General features: G+C 38.1%; 2 protein-coding genes across 2 annotated transcripts; one reads left to right on the plus strand and one right to left on the minus strand.

Moving 5' to 3' along the window:
• Nucleotides 1-547: 547 nt before the first annotated feature.
• Nucleotides 548-8250, minus strand: LOC145458818 (T-cell activation inhibitor, mitochondrial-like). The gene is made up of 10 exons (XM_080337315.1): nucleotides 5709-8250; nucleotides 5520-5649; nucleotides 4053-4179; nucleotides 3758-3995; nucleotides 2759-2915; nucleotides 2548-2703; nucleotides 2127-2219; nucleotides 1749-1933; nucleotides 1211-1339; nucleotides 548-935 (listed from the first exon to the last, which is right to left on the minus strand). The coding sequence occupies exons 1-10, from the start codon at nucleotides 5741-5743 to the stop codon at nucleotides 701-703; spliced, it is 1485 nt and encodes a 494-aa protein (XP_080193441.1). The 5' UTR covers nucleotides 5744-8250; the 3' UTR covers nucleotides 548-700.
• Nucleotides 8251-8645: 395 nt separating this feature from the next.
• LOC145458820 (oligoribonuclease, mitochondrial-like) lies at nucleotides 8646-10512 on the plus strand. Its single transcript, XM_080337317.1, has one exon. The coding sequence runs from the start codon at nucleotides 8780-8782 to the stop codon at nucleotides 9662-9664; it is 885 nt and encodes a 294-aa protein (XP_080193443.1). The 5' UTR covers nucleotides 8646-8779; the 3' UTR covers nucleotides 9665-10512.
• The last annotated feature ends 26 nt before the right edge of the window (nucleotides 10513-10538 follow it).

Here is a 10538-nt window from a genome sequence, read left to right on the forward strand (position 1 = left end):
TCGCATAAATCTATATGCTACTTTCATTAGTTTTTTGACTCATTCTTCACGTTCGGGATAGCAACTCATAATACAACCCAATCTAGTTTGATATCCCACGTCTCTGACTAAGTTGTATTAGAACAATTCGGGACTTCCAACGACTACCTCATATCAAGGAAGCAAAGCTAGAGGTCTGGTATCTGAGCTGATAACTTGGACAAAGTAATGAACTGAATATTAAATGTCATAGTACCATGAAAAATTAGTATTGGCTAGGTAATATGGCACCATGACTATTGCGGTCCCTTTCACCATGGATATACAGTTTACAAAGTGCAAAGTGACTGAATAAACTGTATTGGTAATAGTACTCTACAGATTGGTGTGGAATACAATCGTCATGGTTCCTCCTTACTAGTAATTTCTCCTTGTGACATTTGTAAATATATAGTGCGTTTCTCAGTCCAAGTTATTCGCTCAGATACCAGACCTCTTAGTTGCTACAACCGACACCCATAAGCTATCTTTATCCCCACCCAACCAAAACTTAAAGTCATACTATTGCATTTTTGTCACAAAAACAGCCTATTCTTGCAACCAACACTTTTCACAAATAAATACATGTAAGATAGTATCATGGCAACAAAGTTTCAAGCAGTGCAAAATCGAAATAAAATGATCTGTAGCAGAAATATGTGTACTCCATGAGCTGCAATAATCATATCTTCCAATCCCACGGAATACAAAACTGTCCTTGATCAAACACAGAGAAATAATCCAACGTGATTCTCAACTCCAAACCATTCAATAAGGCAAATTCGGTGGCATTTCGCAACAGCCTTTCACAGCACATTGTCATCTTTTCGTGGTCGACGTCAAAATCTTTAGTAATGCTCAGCAAATGCAGTTTCTCTCGACAAATCTCCATGAGCTGTTGAGATCGATTCTTTGCACTAAAATGCAAGATACGATATACTCTAACGCAGGAAATATCCTTCGGCTCCAAGGTAACCTTAGTAGCCAAAGAGTAAACTTTTTCAGAATATTGAAAGAAATATTGCCTGCACACACTGCTTTTCTGATGCCAAGATCTCTTAAGATTTATTTTATCAGTATCAATCCAAGAGATCTTGGCATCAAAGATGAATGAAATAACGTCTTAAAGTGGCAAGCAGAATGTGCATGTATAAACAAACATATTCGATGAGGTAATTTTCAATTTTATTACCTGGCGTTCAAATTGTTCCTTTCTTGTAATTCTGCTTTGTTTTGAGATATAAAATTCATCAAATCAACAGGATCACATGTATGCATAACACGGAGTCTTCCGTTTGGTAAAACACCGATATTTTCATCGCTGAAAGAATAACAAGTCAGTCACTTGAAACCAATAACAGAGTTCCACAATATTTTATTCCAGATGCATTCATTTAAACTCTCTCCTTTCACCCAAACATATACCTATACTACTAAATTATTGTGAGTTTCTGTTGGGTAGAGACATCTTTTTTTAACATCTGCTAGGTCGTAGCATCCAGGTGAGAGGGATTTTAGGGCAAGTTTGGTATATTCATTGAATTGACTGCTATGCACCTTCAACTTTTTCACCGTATTGTGAATAAAGTTCATGTTCTACCCTAAACATAAAAAAGTGATCTCATTCTTCAAGTTTTAGCCACAAATATGTTGCCAAAATCGCTTTAATATTCCTTCAGTGCATTTCTATGAGACCGCACCAAACGGCCATGCCAAGTAGAGTTACTTACCTTAAATTTTGAGTCCTGGAAAAAGTAATCTCAAGATCCGATAAAGACTCTGGTTTAAAGAAACCTGTCTCGGGTGCGCATGATTTCACCTTCGACCATATCAAACTGACGATTGACAAGTATTCATTTATCGATATGAGATTATGTTCGCGGAAACGTGACATTCGGACTTTCGGACGTATCACCTATAAATAATAGGCATATCTCGCATCATTTCGTTAAAAAACAAGAACATCCATGAGTAGGCCTATGTAACAATTCTATACATGCATTTTCCACTTTCAAAATTTTCAACAAATCCTTAAAAAGCATTGGCTATCAATCATAAAATGAAACAAGATTTCATCTCGATCACTTACCCGAATGCAACATACTAACCTTTATGTTACCGAAGCGTTTGCTAATCTCAATATCCAACGTATTGGCGTCTTGATATTGCACTGTATATGTACTGTGGCAGTTGGACAAAAACTAAAAATAAAAGTGAATATCAAGTAATTCCAGATGCGGTCATTAACGATGCACTTATACTTTTTCGGAGCACCACTTAATCAAGCAGCTATGATTTTATACTACTTACTTGGAAATTGCTACCGAGTACTTCTTGAAGCACTTTTCACTTTTTCCAAAATGATTTAAGTATGGTAGTTCTAATTGCTAAGTAAAATGTAAGTATTCTAGGCTTAGCTGAGCAGAAGAGGAAGTATTATGAAATCATAACCACTTGAGTAAGCAGTGCCAGTAGGTAAAAGTAGGAGTACTTTGTTAGTAACCACCTCTGCACATTTTTCATCATCACCTGCATCCATTGCTGAGGAACGTCTCCGACATTGAGGCAGACGCTTCTGTCTGCCGTGGCCAGCGTTTCATCTGTAAACACTAGCCTTTTCCCACTTAAATATTGCACATTCTCACGGTGTTGGTTGCACATGCGGACAAAATTGCGCAAAACCCCCTGAAATCACAAGATTTCTATTTATCCTTATTCAAATGAGTTACTAGATTACTACCTGTTCGCTGCTATGCTGCCAAGGACTGCACCATATGATTTCTGCGATGTCTGTATTCAGACAGATTGCGTTTTTGATTGTCGTATTGCTTTCAGTAACTGAACGGCTGTCCAATTGACGTTGGTTGATTGTACTGATATTCTTCCGTAGCCATTGCCTGGTTGATAAAATAGTGAAGTAATCTTCAAACAGAGGCGGCCAATACCGAATCACTTCTACTTTGTAGGTGCCTAGTAGACTTTATCTACTCTGGAGGTTATGATTATTTTCTATCCCACCTTGTTTTGAAGTCAAACTACTTACCTTCACATTTCAGAATAATTTTCAAATGGTGTTCAGACTGATATTGCCATGACCACCGGACGAAATAACCGCAGTGTCGTAGAAAATTGAATATCAATCCAATTTGCGAATCCATTAGGCATTGTGAAGATGTGTCGTTTGCAATTTTGAGAGTTACCACAGGAAATATAATTACGGTACAAAAGTCTGCGACGCCAGTCCCAATCTACTTCTTCAGAGTATTTACTTGGGTCATTTTCAAACCCATTGATTTATAATTGTGATTAAAGTAATTTTGTCATGTCTTGGAAATCATTTTAAGGCAATAGCTCTGCTTGAAGTCAAGTATCATCAGGCACTACTTTGAATAGCGCCGCATTGAACACATGACGATGAAAGGTGATTTTATAGGGAAAAAGGTGTTTACTCTGATAGATTCCAGAAAAGTGAGATTCACATGCAGATTCTCTTCACAGATTTATAGAGTTTGCAGGCTTGCTTTAAACTTTATACGTTTAATTGAAACCTGTAGTAAATGCCTGGGCAAAACAATTATCATCTCCATTGCATTGCAACATACTGTTATTCATCGTCAAAAATTGAAAGGCAACACAAGTTCATTCCCATAAGCTTGATCGGTAGTTATCACCAACGGACTGCATTTTTTCAGAATTTCAAGCCATACAATGAATGAATCATGCTCCAGGTCTTCCTTACCTCAAACCTACTTCTAAAGCTGACTTTTCAGTCCTCAAATCATCTTTCGATTCAGTTCTCCCCCACCAAGCTTGACCTCCGTGCGATTTTCGGTATCGTTGCTCCAACGGCCTTTCCCTCGATGGCCCTTTGCTCATATCACTCAAGTGTGAAACAGACAAGTCGCAGGACGTCAATATATGCTCGATGTTGGTTAGCAAGTCATGAGATCGCAGGGTGAAATTCACCTTTTTGAAATCTGAACATAGATTTCACTAATCATATGTTACATTGCCTGCAAAATTTTCAGTCATACCGTTGACATTCTTGTCCTTTCGAAAGTAAAAAGTAACCTTTGTGGGCTGTAAGTTTACAGTTTGTTTTGAACATTGAATCGCTCCCAAGTAGCTGTTCAACCGCTTCAAAGAAGACTCGTTGACTTTCTAGAGATAGGATTCGACTGATCATACAAGAACATTGGATCTTGCACTTGCAATTTACTGACTTAGGCGGAAAAGGTGACATTGGTTTTGGAGTGCTTCCATTTTAGTCGCAATCAGTTTACCAATTGAAAAAAGCAGGCTTTCTAGACTTCAAATTACCAACTTTTGTTGAAATGGAGCTCGTTAAGGAGATATTTATCTTCCATGCTTCTACAAAATTACTTGATCGTATCAATTTTTACTTCTATTTGAAATGACGTTTGCACATATATTATTCTAGATGTATATGTGTGTAATAAGTCAGCAACAAGTATTAATTTTACCCAACTGTTGCACACAGCATAGTATGATTGACTCGTAGATATCGGCATAACGCATTGGTGTATTTCGAGTAGTTATCAAAGGACCAGTTCCCATGGATTGCGTTCTAATTATTATATAACAATCAAAAAATAGGTGAGTACCAAAGCAACATTCATGCATAGGTGGACACTGGTCAGCAACAAGTTACTTTTCAGCTCCTCAAGTCGGGCCTGAACACTAATTTCAATAGCTTGAGGTGGTTGCTAGATTGATAGACCATACCGGGTCGTTTCAACATCTTTTATGTTGCAACAGGGTTGTAAGCAAGCCACGATTCAATCTCAGTTTTATAGTTTTGACTCAAGTCATTTTCAATTCACCACCGAGTCAAGTCAGCTAGTAGAGGATCAAGTCCGAGTCATAGTGTTTTGACTCGAGTCCAAGTCATTATGCTCAGTTTCAGTTCAACCCATTTTTTCAACTCTGCTTGAGTGATATGGCCTGGTTCGCATTCATAATATAGTAATTATCCTCAGTGTCAACAGTTTCTGGCCCTCATTTTCAGGTATTAGGACTGATAGACAAAATGCCAATAATGTGGTAACTTTACTATTCTTCGAAGTTACAATGAAATGTCTGTCTTGGCCGTCCCATTCTCGAATCATATCACTTGGTTCGAGTCATTTTCTGTATTGCATCGAGTCATTTTACGCTCGAGTGCCTGCAAAGCAATTGTTTTGTAAAACGCATTGTACATTGTACGTTGCGTGTTCACTGTCCAGTAACGAAATATTTCTACTTTTCAAAGTAATCCAAGTAAGATTAGCCCATTTACACTACTTACTCAAGTTGTTAGGATTTTAGACTTAGAACTACTCAACAGTTTTCTAGGCAAGACTAAGTTTAGAACACTTACTCTTTTATGTAGTTGGAAATCGTTACTTCTACTTGTAATTGAGTATAAATTTACTCCTCCCAGCATAGGATGCCATATGGCAGTTAGTATAGAAGATAAAAAATAATTGTACTCCACCAACCTGTATATTTGGATGTTGAGCAAAGAAATCAGGGTGGACAGATAGGTAGAATGCTCTCAAAGCACCAATAGATATACTGGATGAGGCTTGCTTATATTGCCAACACAATACGCCAATTACCGGTGAGGACCTTGATGATGAAACAAATCGTTTGCCAATGGCAATAAGAACATTACTCAGCTCACTGACCTTAGTTTGGTTCGCGCCCATAAAAGATTCGCCATCAATTTAATCTATTGATTAAAATCTACATTTTGATTAGCAATTAAAAGCCTACGGCTGAAATATAAATATCAACATGAGACACACAAAATCACCGCAAATACACATTATAATCATGATGTCATGTGAGTGATAATCATTGTCCATTTAGTGACTTCAAGGAAAATTAAGGGCGTAGAAAAGTAGAAACTTGATCGAGAATTATTGAAGGCTTATGTTTGACCATCAATCAGTGAGTGTGCTGAAGCAAACACACCAATATTTGACCACACATTGTCTTTGGTCTTGAAGCTTTTCCAGTTTCAAAGACCAACTGGTTTCCAAGAAACAGTGACGTATTTTACCTCATCAGGGCTCCATTGAATGAAGCATACAGCCAATCAACTTGACAACCTCATCACGTCCTCACTTGATCAAGTCACAATACAGAATCTATATGATCGTCTCAACCTGCTCTTCAAGTCTTCCTAGGAAGATAGGTATCTAATATTCCATGACCTGAATTGACCTCTTTGCTATCACCAGAATATTACTATTCTCTCCAATTTTGTTTGTATAAATTCGTGACACTGTAGGAGAGAAGCAAATTGCTTTGAGCAACTGTATTATTTATATATGTGATTGTTGTCAAACATTATTGCTAATTCATATGCCGGTTTACTGCTGGTTGTATGGATCCATGTCATTACACAGTACCGTTGAGCGAGAACGCATTATAATAATTTCTTTGGTACGTGTTGTGTGTGCATTTGTCCGATGACTGCCTTTATATTATACCCATTAATTTGGGGAAACTCATTCTTAGCATGCCAGTCGAGGTGGTGTAGGCATGACCGTCAGCAGGTCAGCATCACTTTACATGGCTGTGTGCGTGACTGACATCTCATTATCACAAGTTTTAATGATGTACTGATTTCAGCTCTTGCAGCAAGTAGTATAGTAGGCTACTTGCCATTCCTTGTATTTCAGTAAATAATACACATTACTGTAGGATATATCATGCAATTTTGTTATTATTGATAATTTACTTGATGTTCTTACACCAAAATACTATTCAGCCACATTTGTTCAGAATAATATTCGTGAGTAGCTTATAAACAAGCAATAGACGTTAAAAGATCCGCTCAACAGAGCTCGACATCAATTTCAGCATGAGATTTTGAACTACATATTTACAATTACACTCCACATTCGCCCAGTTTACATTCTTACAACTCATGCTGCTATTTCTGGAAATGATATTTCCCCATTCTACATCAAGAGCATCAAGTCTCAAGTGTAGGAAACTATTACATGTTGGAACATCTTCGGCGCAGACACAAGTGATAGCATGTCAGGTTCCACCTATTATTGTGTGGCATCCCGTTATTGATACATCTAGTGCCATTACTACCACACAAAGAGTAGCAATACAACACAATTTTTTTGTCTTGCGGACTTTTTTAGGTGGTGAGTAGTAAAATATCCTACACTGCAACCTGTGCGATTTCACATCATAATTCCAGACCAGGCCCGCGTTATTAACAACATTTAGGCTGAATAATTACTCGAAATATACTTTCAATACTGTAGTGTTTTGAATCTTCAGTTCAGAGAATCAATGACACATATTGGCATCGAAGTTGGTTGCCAAGAGATAAGAACCTGGTCACTAAATGTGATTATGGTAGTTTCTGGTAATACAATTGATGATCAAGGAAACAACATCAGTCACTAAGCCTACTGGTAAAAAGAAAATTTCAATACGACTTTTGTATCTTAGAAATAGCAGCAATCAACAACTGGCCAATCGCTGCCTATTGTGTGGCATTATTCAGCATATCCTCAAGATCAGTAAATGTGCATAACTGGGGACTTCATAACTCCAAACTATGCAACCTGTTACTCACAAAATAAGGTGAGCTAGTTTCGCAAAAATAATGGCAACTCTTTTTATCATAGCAATCATTTACTTCAAAATATTTAGCAAGACTACCAATTTGACATAGTTCAAATCAGAGGTTCGCTCAAACTCGACCAATACAATAGGAATAATGACATGTCATATTGCGAAATTTTCACAGACAAATAGTATGCCAACATTTTCCCATTAATGGCTTGACGGTTTTCCGTAATATTCACCAGATTGGTAGATCTTCTGTCGCAGAGTAATGACTTGGTCGTCTCTTTTATAAAGCTCTCTTTCCGACGGGACGCCCATCACTAATTTCTGTTCGTGTTTTTCATAGTTGATCTTGCTGTACGGGTCGGGGTTCATCCATCTATTCCATGAGACATCAGCTTTTCTTGCGGATGTGTAGTACATTATCCCGACTGACATGGATCCTGCCACTCCCAGTGCCGCGAATAAAGGATACAAATCGATATGCTTTTGTATTTGTCCTCTGACAAGACGAATTGCGCTTCCAAAAGACATTTTTGTATAACAGGCGATGTTTTCTACAGACCCGATATACTTTCCTACGCCAGCCCAAGGTTATAAACAGAACAACAGGACGGCCACACACACTCGCCCTCTAGTGTCATCCGCAAGCTCATTGAACCATTCTGCCCGTCGGTCATTTTATCAGTTCATTAGAATCATTACTAGAATCAATAATACATATTATATATAAATCATTGCTGACTCTGAGTTGACTGTATCCATTGTATGTTATTGACTAACAAATGCATTCATGATCGTGAACAAAATTTGATGAGCAATATGGATCAGTTTCCGATCAGTTCATACTGCTTTCCGTTACATGATAGACAGTCTCTATAGTCGATTTCACACCTAATAATATAATCAGCGGGTGTTTTAACTTGTTCACACTCGCATCGTTTTTCTTAATCTAAGGTTTATCCGTAGCCTTTGTTGATGCAATTTATGCTCCTCAGTGTTGTCACAAGTTGCAGAAATCACCATTCTATCTACTTCCATATCTACCGTACGTAACTCTTAACCAAGGGGCTACGGATATACGACAAAGACAATCATTTGCTGCCACTGTAGATTCCGTGAAAAACTGCGTTGGTGCGTTACTGCGTGTGCCGTGATGAGAATGCGTCCATATTTTGTGCTGCAATACAGCTTTGAAATAAACGTGATATCACCGATGATTTATAATCACCGACAACGCCATCCAATGTCGCCGCACTTTCCCGCAGTCCAGCTGTTTGTTTGCGTGCAAATACGGGGTATGCTAAACTCTACTGTTCGGCTGTCTCAGTTTTGTATATTCTTTTACCGATCAATCGGACAACTTCGAATCGTTGCGAACACCAAACGAATCGATTCGCGCGATAGATCACTGAGCACGGGAGGCACAAACAGTTCGCGCCTCGACTGCATTGACAACAGTATCAGAATAAATAGTTTAGAATTAAAGATGTCGTCGCCGAGACAGCGCTTGATTTGGGTAGATTTGGAAATGACAGGTCTAGACATAAACCGCGATGAAATCATCGAGATCGCGTGTATTGTCACGGACCAGGATTTGAACGTGATAGCGGAGGGACCCAATCTGATTATAAACGTGCCAGACGAAGTGCTGGACGGAATGGGTGATTGGTGTAAACAACACCATGGCAGTTCAGGCCTGACGAAAGCAGTCCGTGAAAGTAAAATAAGGATTAAAGATGCGGAGCACACAGTCCTCAAATTTGTTCAGAAGCACACACAGCCAAAAGAATGTCCCATCGCTGGGAACTCGATCCATGTTGATAAAAGATTCATTGACAAGTACATGCCACGTCTATCCAGTCATCTTCATTACCGCATTGTCGATGTGAGCACCGTGAAGGAATTATGTCGCAGATGGTATCCTGAAGTTTATAAAAGAGCTCCTAAAAAAGCTGAATCTCACCGTGCTCTGGATGACATAAAGGAAAGCATAAAGGAAATGCAATATTATAGGAAGACAATTTTTAATCAGCGATGACAAACATTTGGGATTGGCACACTGAGAATATCATCAGAAGCAATATCGAGTATTGCCATTTGTCACACACAAAATGGTGAAATGCAATACCACAATTTCACTTACAAGTTGCAATGTGTTATGTTTGCAGAAACAGGCCACCGCTGGAGGCCTGTGATGGAACAACTTTTGCCGTAATTATAATTATATATAATGAATGTTAACTGGAAATTTGGAAATTTCCTGAATTTTCATTCACAATTTTCAATAATTCTATGTCTTCAACGGTAAATTTGGAAAAATTCGGTGAATCGCCGCTGTAAGCTTAATCCACGACACTTCCCTCCTATGCTGCTGAGATTTTGAGAAAATATCGGCACCTGTCCGAGTTTGAAATATCATCCACTATTGCATAGTAACATTTTGGAAATTATTCAAGGGACTTTGGGACAATGTATTTCAATAATGCTTGCCAAAAGATTATTCGATCTCATAGAATCGAACAATCAGTGCCATTTCCTCACTCTCTACGAGGTCTACTGTCAATCATATTCCTCCTTATTGATATGCATTATGGCTCGTGATTTCTTGCGTTATTTTACCTCATATCTTGAAAAGATATTCTTTCCAAAATATCAGTCATGGGCACTACAATAATATCATGGATGTGGCCCGAATTTTCGAAATGGTTGTCAATAACCGAAACTGCCGCATGGAAAAGCAATCACTGCAATGTTCAAAATACTGCCAACACTTGAAGATAACAAACGTACCTTTTGCTGTCATTATTAAAGTGGCAATAATGCATCATTTTATCAGTTACATTTTCTTTGAACCAAGTTTTGTTCTTTATGTTGAAATTTTTTAGACTATAACTATGCACTGGAGTCATGAT

The sequence above is a fragment of the Botryllus schlosseri genome, chromosome 16 (assembly GCF_051294905.1).
Source record: "Botryllus schlosseri isolate E-star chromosome 16, Bs_hap1, whole genome shotgun sequence".
Taxonomy (NCBI): Eukaryota; Metazoa; Chordata; class Ascidiacea; order Stolidobranchia; family Styelidae; genus Botryllus; species Botryllus schlosseri.

Excerpts from the sequence above, each read along its gene's own strand:
- LOC145458818 (XM_080337315.1), bottom strand. The coding sequence starts at position 5,743 with ATGGCGAATCTTTTATGGGCGCGAACCAAACTAAG. Across the intron at positions 4,180-5,519 it reads CTCAACATCCAAATATACAG|AAAGTCAACGAGTCTTCTTT; the intron begins GTTGGTGGAGTA and ends TCCTATCTCTAG. Across the intron at positions 2,220-2,547 it reads TTCCTCAGCAATGGATGCAG|TTTTTGTCCAACTGCCACAG; the intron begins GTGATGATGAAA and ends TTTTATTTTTAG.
- LOC145458820 (XM_080337317.1), top strand. The coding sequence starts at position 8,780 with ATGAGAATGCGTCCATATTTTGTGCTGCAATACAGCTTTGAAATAAAC.